This window comes from Choloepus didactylus, chromosome 6 (genome assembly GCF_015220235.1).
Source record: "Choloepus didactylus isolate mChoDid1 chromosome 6, mChoDid1.pri, whole genome shotgun sequence".
Taxonomy (NCBI): domain Eukaryota; kingdom Metazoa; phylum Chordata; class Mammalia; order Pilosa; family Megalonychidae; genus Choloepus; species Choloepus didactylus.
The window spans coordinates 27,198,113-27,219,917 of NC_051312.1; the positions used below are offsets into that span (position 1 = coordinate 27,198,113).

The following is a 21,805-nucleotide window of genomic DNA, read 5'->3' on the forward strand; positions in this document are numbered from 1 at the left end:
TATATTTTTTATAATTCCTTGATCCATGCCATGAAAGCATCTCCTGAAAGTCTGCAGTGCAAACAGTTTTTCTTGTAGGAGTTGCTTCTATGTCTACATGGAAATTGATTTCTTTACTTTTAATTAATGAAAGATTCACAGGAATGAATTTCACCTGGCTGTGTATAAAGGAAGTACGGTTTGGGCCATTCACATAATTATAAAAATTTTACTCATCTCAGCCCTAATTTTTAATTTCATCTCACATATTTATTTTAATATGATAAAAGGGAATACACTAAATAATAATAATACAAGTTGCACAAACGTTGGTGTGGCTGAATATAACAGTACATCTGCTTTGCTGACGAAGTATTTGCCATTCCCATACCTGATTGGAAAAATTCCACCTTGTTTTCCTTGTGATGCTTCAAAAATGCCCATTCATCCCATGGTGCAAGGCCCTAAAAAGAAGGTATTTATGCTGTACCATTCAATGCAAAATACCTGAAATTATGTGTTTAATAAGAGTCTGTTAAAAGATAGGTCAAAGTTAATTATAAATATTTCATAATAAAATCAGGATATTACTGAAAATTCAGCATGATGAACTTACATAAACACATAAGTTCACATATTAATAAGCTTTATATGTGGGAAGGAATATAACAGAAACTACATCTGAAGATACTAACATTTGTGAACAATTTTCAGTTTCTTTTTTGAATTTAGTTGTAAAAAATTATTGTGTAATGAACATTTAATCCTATAATGGGGTCATAATTTTAAATATAAAAATGTTGCCCTGTGATAAATGTGCTATTTCATCCTTTGTGGTGAATGATCTAGTCTTTGAGCCAGATACTAATTAACTATTTCTCTAGAAATACTTCCTCTTTTATGCAGACATAAATTAGAGCATCACAAAAAATACCAAACACACTGCTCAATATTATGTGGTTTCTAACAGGAGGGCAACTTTCTATTTCAAACCTAACACGGATGTATTAGTCCTTGAACATTTATCCTTGGCATCATGCCAAGGAATCTTTTTTGGAAATTGGTCCCAGAGATGACCAAAAGTTGCAATATCAACAATTCTTAATATAAGAGATGATGTAGCATGATCAGGGTGAAACATTCTCTTCTGCTTGTGCTCACAGTAGCTCCCTGGTATACTTATGAAACAATTTCCAGGTGAACTTTCTATTTGACTTGGACCTGAATAAAATTATTAGGTTGACTTATTTTACCTCAAAAAATACATGCACAAAACTTAAATGTAAGTTAATGCTAAGAAAATAAATATTACATCACAAATATTGCAGGATTTTTTAATGGTTCACATATTTTATTTTTGAGAAACAATTGAGTTTCACAAATTTCTAGACAGATAATGCTAGAAGTTTTTCACCCACTTTGGCTCCTGGTAAGTATTAATCTCAAAGTGAGAGCATTTAAGTTTATCATGTGATTGTATGTAAATAATGCCAGGATTTGTAATTGGAGATAGAGAATTGATGGAATCAAAGTCATCAAGCAATGTACACATGTTGAAAATATAATTTTTGGTAAAAATTTGATTAAATTGCACTCTTAAAGAACAAGCCTATGGAAAATTAATAATGTGTGATCTACAATATTAAAACACCTAAGGTTTTGATTTCTGACCTGTCATTTGCATTGATTAATATTGGATACAAAATCACAGTAAATGTTGCATTAGAAGACTCTGTCAGTGTTTATTACATAAGTAGCATTTTTTACTGAAACTAAACAGAGGTAATAATATAGTGTTATGAGCGTCATCTCCACACTCACCCATTCTTCTTAGACTCACAAAGGCAACAATACTTAATAGTTGTGAATCTGTGTAAATTACTTAACTCTGTGCCCTTTTCCTCATTTAATAAATGTGTGCAATAGTGATAAATACGCTATAATATTTTCATGTGGATAAATGTGTTGATGAAGGGATGTATTTATAACAGTGTCATGTTCATTCCAATTATGCAATAAATATATATATATTATATATATATATATATATATATGTTTTTATTACATAATATCTGAATGCTGATTAGTACTTTATCTTTGGCAGTCAAACTAAGATTAAGTAATATTTTATGATCTACTCTTTATTATGAATTTCTAAAATCACTAAACTGATTTTTTTAATGTCAAATCATTTCTATAAACAAAAACAGTTTTGAGGTCTTTCATGCTAATTATCATATTTGATTTCTCAACAGTTTACCAAGGTTGAATGTTATGGGAAGTAGGAATAATACAAATGTGCCTGAATGTTATGGGAAGTAGGAATAATACAAATGTGCCTGACTTCATCCTAATGGGATTGACAGACTCTGAGGAGATCCGGTGGCTCCTCTTTTTGTTGTTTCTCCTGATATACCTGATTACCATGCTGGGGAATGCAGGGATGATACTGATCATTCGCTTGGATCTCCAGCTTCACATCCCTATGTATTTTTTCCTTAGTTACCTGTCATTCCTTGACATCAGTTACTCAACGGTCATCACACCGAAAACTTTGGAGATCTTACTGACTTCCCACAAGTATATTTCATTCACGTGCTGCTTCACCCAGATGTCTTTTTTTGTATTCTTCTGTGGCACTGAATTTTTTCTTCTCTCTTCAATGGCCTATGACCGCTATGTGGCCATCTGCAGCCCTCTTCAATACCCTATTGTTATGTCCAGGAGACTCTGCTGCACCCTCATCACTGGGTGCTACCTGATGGGCTTTTTTGAATCATTAATTATTGTTCTTTACATGAACAACTTGCATTTCTGCAAATCCAATGTAATTTATCACTTTTTCTGCGATGTAATCCCAATTTTAGCCCTGTCCTGCACTGACACTCATGACACCGAAATTGTCATATTCATTCTTGGTAGTGTAAGTGTATCGGTGTCTCTTATCACAATCTCTGTGTCCTATGGGTCCATTCTGTCTACTATCCTGAAAATTAATTCCATATCAGGAAAGCACAAAGCCTTCTCTACTTGTGCCTCACACCTCCTGGGAGTCACAATCTTTTATGGCACTACAGTTTTTACTTATTTAAAACCAAAGCAGTCTTACTCCTTGGGAAAGGATCAAGTGGCTTCTGTATTTTATACTATAGTGATCCCCATGCTAAATCCACTCATTTATAGTCTTAGGAACAAAGAAGTGAAAAATGCTCTCATTAGAGTCATGCAGATGAGAGAGGGCTCCAGGCAATTGAAATGACAGGCATGTTGAACATTTTTCTTTCTTTTCTATTTGGGTATTTATCCCTAAATACAGCAGCATCCTTTAATTCATTTGAATTTCTGTTGAGGAATCCTCTATTTGAAAACACATAATCTGGAACATTTCTAAGAATATATTTGTAGAAATATACATAATTTATAAAAGCCATGAAACAGGTTTTAATCTTGTGGTTTAAATATATGTCCTTTTTTTTTTATGGCAACTAAGGAGCAAAAAAATTTAAAATGTCATGCTATCCTTGAAATTTTATCACTGAACTCTTCATGCATATTCCAATTTCAGAGAATTTTATCATAAAGAGCTCTGTCAGAAGTCATTTAATTTATTTGGTAAAGAAGATATATTGCATGGTCTTAAAAGTGCTGCTTTGGACTAGAAAATCTAGAAATTAGATCCCAGAAATGCCAGCTTTTTTTTAACTGTATATACTTTAGTAAGTCACTGAAAGTTCATATCTAGTTTCCTTAACTGTACAAGATAAATAATTCTAAATCCACAGAGTTATTTTAAAAATTATAGCAGATGATTAATGGAAAGAATATAGTGCAGTACTAATAAATTTTGAACACAATCCTCAGAATGTTTACATTCTTGAAAAATTTTGAATACAAAATAGCTTTTGTTATGAAAATGTTCACTGGTATTTTATGAATACTTTTGGTTAATCTTATTTGTAAAGAAACAAACAGCTAAAAAGGAAAATTAGCATTTCAATATTTGGTCATAAGGCAAAGTAAAATATTGTGATAGAATTAAGTTATAGAAAAATGTATATGAGAATATTGAATAAAATTTGAAAATATTTTAAATTATTAAATAAATAGAAATTTTCTAAACATTTTTTAAAGTTTTGTTCATGGTCATCTAGACAAATTTATGTACGGTTGTATGTATACACAAAAATATATATATTCAATTTCTATATATAATTTTTGTCAGTTTCTATTTCTATTTTGCAGCTTTTGTTTTCTGCTAATCAGTATAAACTGATAATTCCTTTGATATTTCAACTTGGGAGATGCATGTTTTCTTGATACATGAAACAAATCAAGAATCTCATTATGCAATGCTTTAAGACCTGAAGTTTTGTAAATCCAGGAGGTTATATATCTGCATGTTGTTATGTTTCTTTTGTGTCTACCTGCTAACCATTTGAAAAACCTAACATTCTGTGATGTATCAACATGCTTCAGTAAATTTACTATTTCTTTGCTTTATTTCAGTATGACTAAAAATCAATTTCCTTTTTTCTGGTTTCTCTATGTTCTTTAAAAACATATAATTTTTCAATTAAATTCTTGGTTCATTTATTTTAACAATTTTAGTAGAAAAAGTTGCAAATCTAAGAATTCTAATGAATCCAAACTTTGTAACATCCCATAAATTTTGGTCAGGTAGGTTGCTAATATTTCCTATAAAAATGTCTCTATTCAATCTGGTATTGCAGTTTTAATTTTTTCTACTATTCCATGTGTATTTAATAAAATATGTTTTTTTCTTTTTCATATATTTGAATATTTATATTTAAACTTAAACAGTTGTTATTAGATATATTTGTCCCTTCAATTGATTTGTAATTTTTTAATTTACATTAAGGTTATATTAGGGTTATATTGTAGATTTATATTTGTTCACATTCTTAAGTGATTTTTGAAAGATTAAAGTAAAGTTTAACCTCTGTTTTAGGATTTAAATTTTAATGAATTCTCACAAGCTCATCACTCTTTATTAATTTATTCCAATAATTTAAGCATGTAATATATTCCTTTACACCCTGAATTCATTTAAAAATTTGACTAATTATATATAATATCCATATGAATCACCATTAAGATTTATTTTTGCTCTGAACTCTATGTTGTCTAGAATCTATATTTATTTCAATTATTTTTTTGTTTTGTGTGCCTATACCTATGCCTTTGATAGCAATTTTTTGAAGTGTTTTATTTTATTTTTTTTTATTTTTTTATTGAGATTGTTCACATACCATACAGTTATCCAAAGATCCAAAGTGTACAATCAGTTGCCTATAGTACCATCATACAACTGTGCATCTATCGCCGCAGTTAATTTTTTTCAATTTTTAGAACATTCTCATTAATCCAGAAAAGAAATAAAGACACATGCAAAAAAGGAAACTCAAATCCTCCCATACCCCTTACCAATCCCCTCCATTATTGATTCATAGTATTGGTATAGTACATTTGTTACTGTTGATGAAAGAATGTTAAGACTACTAATTGTAGTATATAGTTTGCAATAGGTATATGTAATTTTCCCTATCTGCCCCTCTATTATTAACTTCTAGGTATAGTGTCATACATGTGTTCTAGCTCATGAGAGAGATTTCTAATATTTGTACAGTTAATCATGGACATTGTCCACCACAAGATTCCCTGTTTTACACATTCCCATCTTTTGACCTCCAACTGTTCTTCTGGTGACATATGTGACTCCTAGCTTCCCCTTTCCATGACCTTCCCACACTACTCAACACTGCTAGTTATTCTCACAATGTGCTGCCATCACCTCTGTTCATTTCCAAATGTTTAAGTTCACCCTAGTTGAACATTCTGCTTATAATAAGAACTGCTCCCCATTCTTTAGCCTACTTCTGTATCCTGATAACTTACATTTCATGTCTATGAGTTTACATATTATGACTAGTTCATAACAATGAGACCCTGCAATATTTGTTCTTGTCTGTCTTATTTCACTAAATATAGTGCCCTCAAGGTTTATTCATTGACCCGTTTTTTTAAAGATGTTTTTGTTCATGCACCATATATCCATCCTAAGTAAACAATTGATGGTTCCCTGTACAGTCACATATTTATGTATTCACCACCATTGCCACTATCTATATAAGGACATCTCCATATCTTCCCTGAAGGAGGAGGAAGAGTCAAAGAAGGTAGAGAGACAGGAGAAAAAGAAAAAAGAAAGAAAGAGAAAAAAAAAAACAACTAAACAAAACATGAAGCTAGGAAGGAACAAAAGGCAAGACAGCATTAGACTAAAGTAGAATAAAGAGTCAGACAACATCACCAAGGCCAAGAGTCCTATATCCTTCCTCTATGCCCACCCCCACCATATGCATTTAGCTTTGGCATATTGCCTATGTTATATTAAAGAAGCATAATACAATGTTTCTGTTAACTGTAGTCTCTAGTTTGTATTGTTTGTATTTTTCCCCCAATCCCACCCCATTATAACACCTTGCAATGTTGACATTCATTTGTTGTACCTCATGTAAAAACATATTTGTACCTTCTATCACAATTGTTGAGCACCCTAGGTTTCACTGAGTTATAAAGTCCCAATCTTTATCTTTCCTCTTTCCTTGTGATGTCCCACATGTTCCTAACCTTCCTCTTTCAACCATACTCACAGTCATCTTTGTTCAGTGTACTTACATTGTTGTGCTACTATCTCCCAAAATTGTGTTCCAAACCTCTCACTCCTGTCTTTTCCTGTTGGTCTGTAGTGCTCCTTTTAGTGTTTCCTTTAGAGTAGGTATGTTGTTCACAAACTCTGTCATTGTCTGTCAAAGAATATTTTAACCTCTCCCTTATATCTGAAGGACAGTTTTGCCAGATATAGGATTCTTGGCCAGTGGTTTTTCTCTTTAAGTATCTTAAATATATCTCTCCACTTCCTTCTTGCCTCCATGTTTTCTATCATGAAATCTGCACATAGTCTCATCAACCTTCCTTTGTATGTGAAGGATCATTTTCTCTTGTTGTTTTCAGGATTCTCTTTTTATCTTTGATGTTTAATAACCTGATTATTAAGTGTCTTGGCATAGGCCTATTTGGATCTATTTTGTTTGGGGTATGCTGCACTTCTTGGATCTGTAATTTTATGTCTTTCATAAGAGATGGTAAATTTTCATTGATTATTTCCTCTATAATTGTTTTTGCCCCTTTTCCCTTCTATTCTCCTTCTGGACACCCATGACACATACATTCCTGCTTTTTGTTTTGCCCTGAAATTCCTGGAGATGTTGCTCATATTTTTCCATTCTTTTCTCTATCTGTTCTTTTGTATGTAGGCTTTCAGGTGTCTTGTTCTCAAGTTCCTTAGTGTTTTCATCTGCCTCTTGAGATGTGTTGTATGTCTCCATTGTGTACTTCATCTCATGTACTTCATCCATAGATTCTGTCAGTTGTTTTTTTGAACTTTTGATTTCTACCTTGTGTATGCCCAGTGTTTTCATTATGTGCTTCATCTCTTTTGCCATATTATCCCTAAACTTTCTGAATTGTTCCAGCACTAGTTGTTTAAATTCCTGTATCTCAGTTAAAGTGTAAGTTTTTTCCTTTGACTGTGCCATTACTTCCCCCTTCCTAGTGTAGGTTGTAGCTCTCTCTTGTCTAGGCATCTGGCCTCCTTGATTACCCCAATCAGGTTTTCCTAGACCAGAATGGCTCAGGTCTTGGAAGGATGCAATGGTTTCAGGTCTCCCTGAGGGTGTGTCTTATAAAATAGGTATACCCTGTGAGGACTCAAGTCATTGTGCTTTGCTGCCCAGCAAGTGGCACCTGTCAGCCTGTTATTCCCAACTGATGAATGGAGGTGTGGCCTGGGGCTTTTTTTCCCCAGACTCTGGTTCTGAATGGAAGGTGCACCAGTAGTAGAGCTTGACAGTGCCTCTTTCCTCTTAGGGAAGATATACTCCCTGGGGAGAGATCATTTGCTTTTGGATAGTCTCTGACTCTGCTATCTCCATCCTTGTCTGGGTCTGAGCACTGGGAATTGAAAATGGCTGATGCTTTTTCCACTGAGCCAAAAAAAGGGAAAGAAAGACCCCATTCAGGGTCAGTCTGTGGCCCCCCTCAGTTTCACCCATCATCCACAGACAGAACACAGTCTTCTGAGCTCATCCTCCCTCCCAAAGAGGTCATCCAGCTCTCCAAGGTCAGTCATCACCAAAAGCCTCTGTCTGATTGTTGGGGATTCATACCTTATATTGAGCAGTCCATGTTTGCTAATTAAAACCCCAGTTGGAGCTCAGCTGAGCTAAATTCACTTGCTCAGAGAGTGTTGCTCTCTAGCACCCTGAGGCTTTGCAGTTTGGGCTGTGGGGGGAGGAGGCTCCCAGCTCAGACCCACAGTATTTACTTACAGATTTTATGCTGCAATCTCAGACATTCCTCCCAATTCAGGTTGGTGTATGATTAGTGGGTGGTCACATTTGCCACCCCTCCCCCCAGTTATTCCAGATTCTTTACTATTTTTTCTGGTTGTTTATTAGTTGTTCCATGGGGACTGACTAGCTTCCACTCCTCTCTATGCCTCCATCATCTTCCCTCTCTTTTTTTTTAATAATATCTTTGTAACAAATCTGTCATCTTGTATATGCATTGTGTCTTTTCTTATATGTATAGGCCCTTCATATTTTCTGCTTTTTTAAATGAATTGTGTTGGCCTTGTTTTCCTCCATACACATTTATATGATTTATAAAATGTATCCTATTGGTTTTTGTTGGAAATAATGGCGAACAGACTTTCTAATTTTTCAGACAGTAATATGTTCAGGAATTGCTTATGTTTTATTTAAATTCAGACTAGACTGTCCTCCTATAATATATTCTAGAATGCATTTATGATGTTGTTAAATAAATATAACATAACATTTGGCAAATATGAAAAAATTAGATTATTTACATTGTCCCTCTATTCTTCTTGTTTATATGAGTGCATATCATATTTTAAGATGTAGTCTGAAGTACATTTAAGACAAAATCTTTTTGTTCATGGTGGTATTGGAGACAAGATCCCTTCAACTTTGGGTTCTTCACTTAGCTTAATGTTACAGGCACACCAAATATGGCTGTAGAGGAAAAGGTGGTTTTATCTGAGCCAGTGGAGGACAGGAGCATTGATTGGCCTCAAACCTGCCTCCTTTTAGTGATTGTCTTGTGGCTTTTATACTAGTTAGAGGCAAAGAGAGTTAATCATCTTTGGTTGCATGTAACATTTAACAGGGGTCTGGAGAATTTCATTAGTTTCTTTTTTTAACTGTAATTTATTGAGATTTATTCACACACCATACAATACATCCAAAGTATATAATCAGTGGTCCACAATATCACCACATAGATATGCATTCATCACCATGATCATTTTTAATTACTCTAGAAAAAGAAATTTAAAATAATCAAGAAAACCACAAATATCCCATACTCCTTAACCCCTCTCTAATTGACCACTAGTATTGTGCTCTACTCAAATTTAAGGCTTAACAATAGAGGTTGGTTAACTAAGACAGTGTAATATTGTCAGATATAGATATATACATCTGTGGAACAGAACAAACTTCCAGAAGTAGATCCATAGAAACATGGGCAAATACCTATTTTTTTTTTTTTTTTTTTTTTTTTTTTACTATTTACTTATACAATCATTGTCAAAGATCTGGCCAATGGATTACAGTTCAAAAACTTGAGGTATTTTCTTCTGGCTATTCTAAAATACTAGACACAAAAATAAATATCTATATAATGAGCCAGGAGTCACAGTCATTTGTTAAATCAATCTTCAGGTATATCTGGGCAATGACTATTTTAACTTATTCATGCTTGACCTAATGGGACAGAGGATCTAATGGGATAGAGGAATGAAACTGGTTGGTGTTCATGGAGAGACTGGTATCTATGGATTTCCAGGCTAATCTGGCTTAGGATCAATCAGGAGGTCTTAACTTTCTGAAACAATAAACTTACTATGAAAATATTTTATAGAAACATAGATAGAGACCAGGACATGCCCAAGGGTTTTGAGGAATACTGTTGGCTGGGGCCTGGCATACTGCAGTAGTTTGCAATATCTATCCAAAGCTTGCATAAAAGTAACCTCCAGAATGACCCCTCAGCTCTATTTGTAATCATGTAGCCACTGAAACTTTATTGTGTTCCATTTCCTTCCCCCCTTTTGGTGAAGAAGGCATTCCCAATCCCACAATGTCAGGTCTGTGCTTATCCCTGAGAGTCATCTCCTGCTTGTCAGGGTAACTTGTAACCCTGGGAGTCATGTCCCATGTAGGAGGATGGGTAGTGAGTTTATTTGCAGAGTTGGCTAAGAGAAAGAGGATACATCTGAGCAACGAAAGAGGCTCTTTGGGGTGACTCTTAAAATAATAATGAGCAGGTCTAGATTTTCCATTGTGTAAACAAGTTTCATGAAGATAAGCCTCAAGATCATGTTCCTGGCTTATTAAATTGGGATGCCCTAATGCTTGAGAGAAGATCAGGAGTTCCCTGGGGGTGAGTTTAATATTTCCATATTTTCCCCCAGACCCTCAAGGGGATTTTGCTTTTTTTTAATCTTTTTTATAATCTGCACAAAATACTCTGAAATGCACCTGGGTATTACATTAACCTGCATAGAATAATAAGATCTCATTCCCTAAGTTTCATGTAATTAGGTTATTTAAATAAACTGAACAGACAGTTTATATTGTATACTGTGCTACAGAAAATTAACATTTTGGACCAAATAAACATATCTTCCTTTAGTCTCACACAAAAGTTGAAGTTCTAAAATACAGAAAAAATATCTTTTACCCAGCATTCTGATTTACCTTTGTCCTAACCAGGTCCATTTCATATCTCTGATTGAAGTCTGATCTGTTTTCAGCTTCTTCAACAGTTACTCCATGGAGGGAAACTTACTTTCAGAGCTGCAGATCTCTAAATCTGTCTCAGGTGTTACAAAGACACCCAGTGTTACAGGGAATTACCAGTATTATATGGAAAGAGCACAGCCCCTCAGAATTTAAAAATAATAGTTAAAACCCATGTATATATGTGACTGCTATAAGAGCTTACAATCTAGCAACCTTTACAGTGAGCCTTATTTGAATACTCTATACTCCTTAATCATTTATTACCCAATCAGTGCCCAATCATTATCCCCTGATAATCAATGCTTTTGAATTAAATTCTTAGAGTTTGCTCATTATAGTTTATATTAGTGAGAACTTACATTATTTGTCCTTTTGTTTCCATCTTATTTCACTAAATATAATGTCTTTCAGGTTCATTCACCTAGTTGCATGTCACAGAATTTCAGTCCTTCTTGCCACTCTTCAATATTCCATCATATGTCTACATCACAGTTCATCATTCCATTCATTAGTCAATGTACCCTTAGGCCACCTTCATCAATTGTAAATCATGAATAATGCTGCCATAAACACCAGTGTGCAAATGCCTATTCATGTCCATACTTTCTGTTCTTCCAAGTCTTTGTCTAATAAAGTTGTTGCAGGATAATATAGTAACGCTATACTTAGTCTCCGGTGGAACCACCACACTGCCCTCCACAGGGGCTGCAGCATTATACTTCCCTACCAACAGTTAATAGGTATATCTCTCTCTGGACATCTTTTTCAGCATTTGTATCCTTTTGTTTATTTTTAAACAGTTTTATTCACACACCATACAATCCATCCTACATGTACAATCAGTGGTTCCTGGTTTAATCACATGGCTATACATTTACCACCACAATATAAATAAGAGCATTTCCATGTATTCCACAAAGGAAGAAGAGAAAAAAAAAGGGAGGAATAACAAGAAACCCATACCCCTCCCTTATATCCTGTCTTATTGACATTTAGCTTTGGTATATTGCCTTTGTTATAATTAATGAAGGAACACTTCAATTTTACTGTTAACTATAGACCCTAGGTTGCATTAATTGCATTTTTTCATCTATCATCCCATTTTTACACCTTAATTTAATCACCATCATTGTCCTCTCCAGGTTTTTCAACTTTATACAGTCCCAGTTTTTATCCTCGATCTTTCTGATGCCATACATACCCCTCACCTTCCTCTTTCAACCATGCTTACTGTCAGATTTGTTCATTATACTTACAGTATTGTGCTACCATCACATAGCTTTCCATTATCCATTTCTGGATCTTTACAATCAATCCTGTTAAATGTTATCTACTCCTTCAGCATCAAGTGCCCAGTCTCTAACCTCTTTCTATCTCCTTGTTGTTAGACCCCAGAAAGAAAGGAACTAACATGTAGAAGGAGTTTCTAACCCAGAGGCCCCGCAGGTTATCTCACAGAAAACAGGTGCCCCATAAACAAAAGAATGAAGGCTGTTTAAGGCTGTCCCCACCACAGTGGTGCCCCAATCCCAAAAGGTGGGTAAAAGCAAGATCAGATATTTCTGTAGGACAAACAACTGAAAAGTCCTGCTCTCCCTAGATAGATAATGTAGCTGCTTATCTGAGAAGAATAATGGGCTAGAATCCTAACAACCTATCAGTCTAGAAGTTGACAGACACGCACCCAATCAAGGCACAGGATGCACTCAGCAGCCACCCTTTTCCCCCAACACCCTTCCCTCCCCATGTGGGTTTATCCTTTAAAAAATGCTGCTCTCAGATAGAGGGCTGGAGTCATTTTTCCTTTCTTTCTTTTCTGATGGCTTCCACCTGCTTTCTTCTGCTTTCTTCCTCTAATAAACCTTAAATTCTCTACTGAAACCATGACTCACTGCGTTTGTGTGGATTCTTGAACAGCTCTGAACCTACCATTTGGTGCCGAAGACCCGGGACGAAGGTTTGACTGAGGTTTAAGTTTCCTGGCCCCTCAGGACAATGGGGCAGCCTCCCAGTCAACTCCATTCCCTGAACTGCACAGCCATTCAGGTTTCCATGCATTCAGTGGCTTGAGTCCATCAACTCAGACCACCTTGATGTGATGCCGGCTCACCCTTGCAGCTCTCAAACATCTACAACTAATTCGGCCCTAGGTAGGTAAGTGACATCTTTCTACCCAGATACCCCCTCAGGAGTTTTGTTCGATGTCCTGTGGACATCCTGGCCCACCTAAGGGTGGTGCCTTGGCTCACTTTCATGCTACACCCAGCTTCGTAAGCCTAGGGAACCTGAGCACTCAGTCAAAACTCTCTGACACTCCGTGAGTGTCTTTCCCCATTGCAGCAAAGCGACCTGGGGGATGCCTTGGGCAAAAGACTGCATGCATTTCCTGACCCCCAATGACAAACCGGGACACCTGCTTTGTTGCTGTGACCAGGTCGTATGGGTCTGGGCCCTTAGTCTCACTTGAACAACATTTTGGGTGGTCTCTGTAAGCCTCTAAAGGAGCAGGGAACTGTGGGTCTCCCCATGGGTGATCGCCGTAAGCCTCTGACAAGTGTAGCCCCAATTCATGTCAGCCTCATCCAGGGAAATTGTAAGCCTCTAAAGGAGCAGGAAACCATGAATATCTCTCACAGGTGATCTCTGTAAGCCTCTGACGAGCAAAAATTCCCTAACAAATCACAAGCCTGTCAAATTTCTTAGATAATCATAGGTAATATACAGTCACTTTTCAATAGCTCCAAAGCTAAATTTTCTCCACCCCTCAGATGTTTAAACTTCAACTAAAAGGGGAAGTAGAACCAATACAATTTGGCTGCAGTATCCTTTAGAACAACAAAAACATTGGCCAGAAAATGGCACTTTCAATTGGCAAATTCTCGCTAAACTTAATAATTTTATTCGGCACAACAAGTGGTCTGTAGTTTTTAATCTTAAGCTTTCTAAACTGTTTGATCCTGGCTATTCTTGGACCACTCTGTCGTCTCCTACCAAATCCTCCTCCTTCACAAAAAAAATCCTTCTAAGTCTTCCGCTTTCCTCTCTACAAAAGTTAACCCTGAAAAGCCTTTACGCAGCTTCTCTTCTTTAACCCTGCAAATCATCCCCCTTGTAACTCTTCTCTAACCCCTTCCACTCCCCTCCCCTCACCGTTAACCCCTTCCCCCACTTCTCCTCCCATCACCCCCACCCACTCCTTATCTCACCCCACCCATGCACAGCCCACTGGCTGCCTGTGCCCCTCTCCCATCTCCCTCTCCAGCCCGCCTCTCCTGGGCAGGAGAGTGCAGCACAAACCTAAAGCTTGCACACCTGGTGTAACCAGAGGATAAATGAATAAGGCAAGAACTCCTCAATTACTGTCTGCTGCTGTTTTACTATCAACAAACCTACCCCACCCCTAACAATGTTTAGCCTCTAATTTACAAACACTAAATTTACATCTCAGTGAGCTGCTTCAGTGTGTGAATGACCTCCTACTGTGCAGCTGCCCTAGCCTTATCTCATTCCCCTTAACTTCCTCCAATGAAAAGGATATAGTTTCCAAAAATACAAAACAATTTTCTAAGCCACAAGTCACTTGCTTAAAAATTTCCCTCTCCCCTAACAAAAAGAAAACTTATTTCTCTATTTAATGAGAGATCAGGCAAGCCTAACTATTTAAAAGCATGTTTTCAAATGTCCTAATCCATGTCTTGTGGGCTGTAGAGCTCCCCTCAGCTACCCAGAAATTTTTCCTAGAGTACTGGGACTTGGAAGTCTGGGTGGAGGTGCCTGCTACAGGTGGGCACTGAACGCATCTGAGTTGAGGTAGCTTTATGCTTGGGACTTTCCCTGTGCTTGGTAAGTGTGTAATATAACCCTTGCTCAGCAAAAAGCAATTACAAGAAAAACCTCCACCCACTTCCCCCTTTATAGAAGATGCTCACAAGATACCATTTCTTACAAATAAGAAAATGTCTCATAAAAAGCAGAAATTTAATTGCTGAGTAAACTTTCTCTCAAATTTTCATTCTTTTCTTTGCAATATTCAATAAAGGCGTCTCTCATTTTTTCTTTCATTCTTCTCCATGCCTCTACAAGCTATTCTCCCCCCCCATAAGGCCAGTAATTATCCTTATATTAATTTTTCTTTTTGCCCCTTGTCTCTTACAATGTCTAATTAAATTTATCAATAGGTCAATAGCAGCTGTAACCCACCAACAAAATTCCAAAAACATACTTCTACTGCAACAGAAAATTGAAAACCTGCTCCTGCCGCAACAGAAGCCTCACTACCAACCAGTTCCATCAGAAGATATTTAAGCATCAATTTAATAATGCTAAAGCTTAGTTTGAGGCAACTATCCCCAACTACACCCCCATGCAGCCAGAAGTAGCCAAAGAAAGAATGATGCCCCAGTCCCCTGCAAAGGTTGCCTCAAGCTAAGTTAAAGCCTTAACCCTAATACAACCTGAAACCCCTGCCAATTTTATTAAAAGCAAAAAGCAAGAATGTTAGATCCCAGAAAGAAAGGAACTAACATGTAGAAGGAGTTACTAACCCAGAGGCCCCACAGGTTATCTCACAGAAAACAGGTGCCCCATAAACAAAAGAATGAAGGCTGTTTAAGGTTGTCCCCACCACAGTGGTACCCCAATCCCAAAAGGTGGGTAAAAGCAAGATCAGATATTTCTGTAGGACAAACAACTGAAAAGGCCTGCTCTCCCTAGATAGATAAAGTAGCTGCTTTTCTGAGAAGAAGAATGGGCTAGAATCCTAACAACCTATCAGCCTAGAAGTTGACAGACACCCACCCAATCAAGGCACAGGATGCACTCAGCAGCCACCCTTCTCCCCCAACACCCTTCCCTCCCCACGTGGGTTTTTCATTTAAAAAGTGCTGCTCTCAGATAGAGGGCTGGAGCCATTTTTCCTTTCTTTCTTTTCTGATGGCTCCCACCTGCTTTCTTCTGCTTTCTTCCTCTAATAAACCTTAAATTCTCTGCTTAAACCATGACTTGCTGCATTTGTGTGGATTCTTGAACCTAACACTTGTAACCTGTGTTCTCAACTTTAACTTTCAATGTTTGCTCATTATAGTTGGTTCATATTAATAAGGCTATACAGTATTTGTCCTTTTGTTCTGGCTACTTTTTTTAACATAATGTCCTCAAGATTCATCCACAATATTGTATGTGTCATGACTTTATTCTGTCTTATAGCTGCATAACATTTCATTGTATGTATATACCACAATTTCTTTATCCACTCATCAATTGATGGATAATATATTTAAGATAAAATATTTTTGATCATGGGCACTGTTCTTGTTTGCTAAAGCTGCCATTAAGCAAAATTCCAGAAATGTATTGGCTGTTATAAAGGGGATTTAATAGGTTACAAATTTACAGTTCCAAGGATATAAAACTGTCCAAACTAAGGCATCAACAAGAGCATACCTTCACTGAAGAAAGGCTGATGCCATCCAGAACACCTCTGTCAGCTGGGAAGGCACATGGTTGGCCTCTGCTGATCCTTTGCTCCATGGTTGCATCTCATAATGGCTTTCTCCAAAATGTATCTGGGCTTCTTTCTCCCTTAGCTTCTCTCAGCTCTATGTGCATCCTTGCTTGTTCTCCCAGGGCATTTCTCTCTTAAATTCTATGGGGCAAATGATGGGCTTCATCTCTTTTCATAGCATCTCCAAATACATTTGTGTCTGCATCCCTAAGCATCTCCATGCATCCATGTCTGTGTTGACTCTTGATCTCTCTTATGTACTCCAATGAACTAATCAAGGCCAAACCTGAATGGGCAGGGTTCAAACCTCCATGGAAATAATTTAATCAAAGTTCTCACCCACAGGTGGGTGAGTCACATCTCCATGGAAACACTTATCAAAAGGTTCCACCCTAATCAAATGACTAAGTCTGCTCCTATAAGACTGCACTAAAGAACATGGCTTTGTGGAGGATATAACAGATTCAAACCACCATAGACACTTTCAAATCTGAGTTCATTACTGGCATGGCTTAATGTACAAACACAATGAATGCATGGAGGAATGGGAGGTTTTTTTGACTGGCTTCAAAGAAGACCCCAAAGTGATCTTTCTTCTGGCTTTTATACAAATTAGGGACAAAGTTAATCATCTTCAGTAGCATGTAACATTCAGCAGGGGTCTGGAGAACTTCATTAATTTCTTCTCTCAGTTTACTAAATCCTTTAGGATGGCACTCTTTAAGAAACATGGTGCACTCAGCCCATGTTAACAGTCTAGAGGAAATGCTGAGGGAACACAAACAATAGTGTATTGTATAGCTTAACTTTTGCCTATATGTGGCTGGGTGCATATCCTTCATTCTGCTGCTCTGAGAGACTAACATTTTACTTCTTTGTGAAACTAAAGTTTAAGTACATAGCTTGCTTAGAGTTTCAGAGTTACATTTAAAATTTAAACACCACATCATGTCACAATTCTGTGTACATAAAACTTGAACCACTTACAATGATAAAGAAAATAAGACTGGAATATTGCATGACAAAATGTGAACAACAGTTTTTGTTTGCAAATAATTGGTGTTACATAATAAAGATAAAAATAGGTTATATATACTGAGCACCTATTGAAGGCCAGACAGTATTCAAAGGGCTTTATTTATATAATTAACATAGTTTATCTTCACAAAATCTCTCTCATGTAGATACTTGAAATATCTAAAATTTGATCTCAGGTAATGGAAAGCTATCCTCCTACTTGTCCAGGTTGACTAAAGACTCCTTCTGGGATTCTCTTTATGTCACACACCTCACATCTTGTTCATTAGCATATCATGTTGATTCTCTATGCAGAATATATTTGGAGTGTGACTATTTCTCATTAGCTCCTCTGCTATGACCCTGGTTCAAAAAACTATAATCTTAGGATTTAAATTATACTCACAACCTTCCTGATAACCTCCCTCTGTTTTACACCATCCCATTGTTTCCAGTCTCAAAGAAGGGCCCAGTGATATTTTTACAACATAGGTTGTATCATGTTACTTTCTTTAACAAAACCTACAAGACTTCCCATCCCATTAAAAGTAAAAATCAAAATTTAACAAGAACCTACAGGTCCAACATGATCTTGCTACTACTCCTTCTATGACATCATCATTTACCATTCTATCATGCTAATTTTTGAGCAGCTACACAGACATTGATTCTTTTCACTATACACATTGGTTCTGATGCTGCCTGAAATGTTTCCGTTTATTCATCTTCCTGAAATTCCTTTTCCCCATTTTCTTCCTTATAAGATGATCCCTTATCACCCTATTTAATATCACATCTGCATGATACCTCCTCAGATGTTGCATTGTTTTCCATTCTTATCTCCATCTCATATTATGTGTAAATTGTGCTTAAGCCATTGTTTCTCTCTTTGCCCCTCCACTATGAAAGCTCTTTAAACACAAGATTTTTGACAATTTTCTTTTATGCTGTATCCCCAAGACCTAGAAAAGTGCCTCAATAAATATACTTGAATGCCTGAATTTTACAGATGAGAAAATTGGGGCACAGAATGGCTTCATAGCCTGCTCATGGTCAGGCAACAGGTTAAAGGAAAAGGTCATATTTGAACTAAGATAGACTGAGTTTAGAGCTTACATTTTTAACCAGCAGTTTATCACATGATGTTTCATTCTACAAAATTATACTACTCCTATCAGAGTTGAAAACATATAATACATTATTATACATAAAGTATTAACAACTATTGGGATGAGAGGGGTATGTTGCTGACAGCCTAACTACAGCTGCTAGAAAATAGTTTAATTTTAGAGATATCTGCTAAAAGTTCTCAAACATTCATATATAGTCCTATTTTCAGAAAGAAAATAACTGTTAAGGAAATAATCATTTATCAGGTGATTTGATGGGTTTGGGGAGAGAACCCCATTAGTCAGCTACAGGCCAGTTGGTATAAGAAAAGTTTTCAGAAACAGAATGGATCAACAAAGTGAAATGTATCATCCTTAACAGTGCAGATTTTAGCTGACTGCTTTTAGGGTGACTTTTCCTTGAGGTAATCCAGGCACACAGGATTTTTTATGTCATTACTCTGCTATCTCCCAAATACAATTGTCATCTTCATGGTTGTAAAGGTCTCACATAACATTTTATGTGTCAGAGTCCAGAAAAAGAATCCAGTGTATAGAAGGAATTTATGACCTAGGGACCCCACAGCTTATCTCAGAAAAACCAGGTGCACCTTAAACTAAAGAATGAAGGCTGTTCAAGGCTGTTCCAGCCATAGTCACACCTCAAAGGTGGGTAAGGCAAGGTCAGATATATCCATAAGATGAACAATCAGAAAGGCCTGCTCTCTCTAGATAGATAACACAGCTGCTTTTCTAAGAATACTGTGTCAGAACCCTAGCAACCAATCACCCCAGAAATTGATAGGCACTCACCCAATCAAGGCACAGGAAACACTCATCAGGCACCTTCCCCCCAACACCCTCCCATCCCAATGTGGGTTTTTCCTTTTAAAAAATGCTGCTCTCAGATAGAGAGCTGGAACCATTTTTCTTTCTTTCTTTTTACTGGCTCCCATCTGCTTTCTTCTGCTTTCTTCCTCTAATAAACCTTAAACTCTCTACTTAAACCATGACTCGCTGCATTGTGTGGATTCCTGAATGATTCTGACCTAATAGTATGCACATTCCAGTCTGAAGGAAAGGTGACATTTTTACATTAGGAAAACAATTTCAGATTTTTTGTCATTTGGAGGGTTTTAAAGGAAGAATTCAATTTGAGAGACATAGAACTAAAGAGATTACCAATTTCTTCTGATATGGGCATATAAGAAATTGTACCTTTCCACTGGATTATCATATTTAGCAACAAAAAGTTGTCTGTATTTTCTTTCTATACTTTTAATGTTTGTGGGTGACTAGAGTTATACTTGAACCTTAATCCCTTATGTTTGCAATTTTTGTTTTCTCCATTTCTAGTGATTGTTTTAGGTATTATTACATGCATGTTTAATTTTTCATAGTCTACCTGAAATAATATACCACATAACTTATACCATTAGAACAGTAAAGTAGTGCAGATTCAGTTCTTCTCTTGCATTTGTTGTTTCTGTCATAATTTGGGCTTTTCTATATGGTTTAAACCCAACAATTAATCAACCTAGTTTTGCTTTATGTAATTAATTTAAAACAATTAAAATTTAAAAAAAACAAATATTTAATATATTTGCCTTTATTTTACATTTTCAATGTCGTTTATGCCTATGTTCAGACTCAATTGTCTAGCTACCTGTATGTTAGCTTGTTTGAGCTTGTTCCACAGTTCTTGAATATTTTTCCCACTCTTTGATTTTTTTTAACTTTCTTTCTGTTTGGTTAATTCCTTTTGTTTTACCTTCAAGTTCACTAATGCTTTTCTCAGCTGTCCTGACTCTACTGATGAAACTTAAATGTATTATTGGTTTCAGATATTGTACCTGTGCACTACTTAAAATTTTATTTCTAGCTGTTCATTGGAAAATATCTGATAGTATCCCTCTCTCTGAAATTCTCATGTGTCTATGCCTGTTGTTTATCATCTCCACTAGATCTTTTGAGCAAGTAACTGTCAATTCTCTTTAGTCAAAGACCACTAGTAACACCTGTGTTTCAACAGTTTGACTTTATTACTCAATGTAATAAGGAAGAACACACTATGAGGAAATGAGCCTTCTCAGTAAGAGGTTTTAGAAAGAAACTATTATATTATTTAGGCTTATTTTGGATAATTAGGAGTTTAAAATAATCAATATTCTGTTATAGATTGGATGATCTAAGAAAGCACAAGTAATTCTATGATTAGGTATCTCAATAAATCTTATCTATTGTTACTGCAAACTACAGTAAGAATAAAACTGTGATGAGCAAAGTAATAGCAGTTCCTCAATTGGTAAGAGAGGTGGGTGTTTGGTATTTGAGGGTTGCACACTGATCTTGTCTGATGAACTTCCAGTTTTCTCCCAGTCTTTCTCATGAACACTTGGTAGAGACCTGCAAAGAAGATACTGAATGTGAAGGCAAAACCCAGCTTTCTCTTTTTTCCCTGACAGACACTCTAGCCCCCACTTTGCTTTAACAATTCTGTATAATTTAGCTGATTTCTTCATAGCTGCTTGCACTATGTCTGCCTCTTTCTTCCACCCTTGACAACACTGAAATGGTTAATTTGTCACATCTCCTCTTTGAGGGTCTTGGTTCTCCTTGGAATCCAGATTAATTGGAGGTTTACAACCTTAACTTCCTGTTGTGCTTATGAAAAGCATGATTTATTTAAGATTAATTGGCTTTTTAAAAATTATTAGAGTTGAATCAACATATTTTTGCAGATTTCTACATCTTAATTAGAAGTGGAAGTTCTATATTCCTTTTTCAATTTTATCCACTGTGGTTGTTTTCAACATCTCCTTTCTGGATAAGTCCACACTTTCCAGGAAAGAATTTGTCTGGGGGTCTAGTTCTATACCTTGAAAATGGAATGGAACCTCAGAATCATTAGAAATATAACTGATATCATCCACTTTGCTTTCCAAATCTTCTCCTTCTTCACCCTCTTCCTCATTTTCCTTCTCCTCCTTTTATCAGTCTCTTCCCCTTCTGCTTATCCATCTTCTTCTATACTGGTTTTTACTTCTACTTTAATTTTTCCTCCTCCTTCTGCCTCTCCTCCTCATATTCCTCCTCTCTTCCATCTTTTTCTTCTTCTACTTCTAATTTTATCATCGTCATCTTATTAATAATCCAGGATAAAAATGGGCAAATTCTACATTTATCTACCAACTGAATGATTTGTCAAACCTAATGTAAGCAGTTCTCCATCCTTCTCCAATACGTTCATTTCTCTCATTTCTGCCATTGTCTTAATGAAGACA

General features: G+C 36.2%; 1 protein-coding gene across 1 annotated transcript; it reads left to right on the forward strand.

Annotated features, from left to right (window-relative positions):
- The first annotated feature begins 2,290 nt into the window (after positions 1–2,290).
- LOC119538684 (olfactory receptor 8H1-like) lies at positions 2,291–3,238 on the forward strand. Its single transcript, XM_037841823.1, has one exon. The coding sequence runs from the start codon at positions 2,291–2,293 to the stop codon at positions 3,236–3,238; it is 948 nt and encodes a 315-aa protein (XP_037697751.1).
- The last annotated feature ends 18,567 nt before the right edge of the window (positions 3,239–21,805 follow it).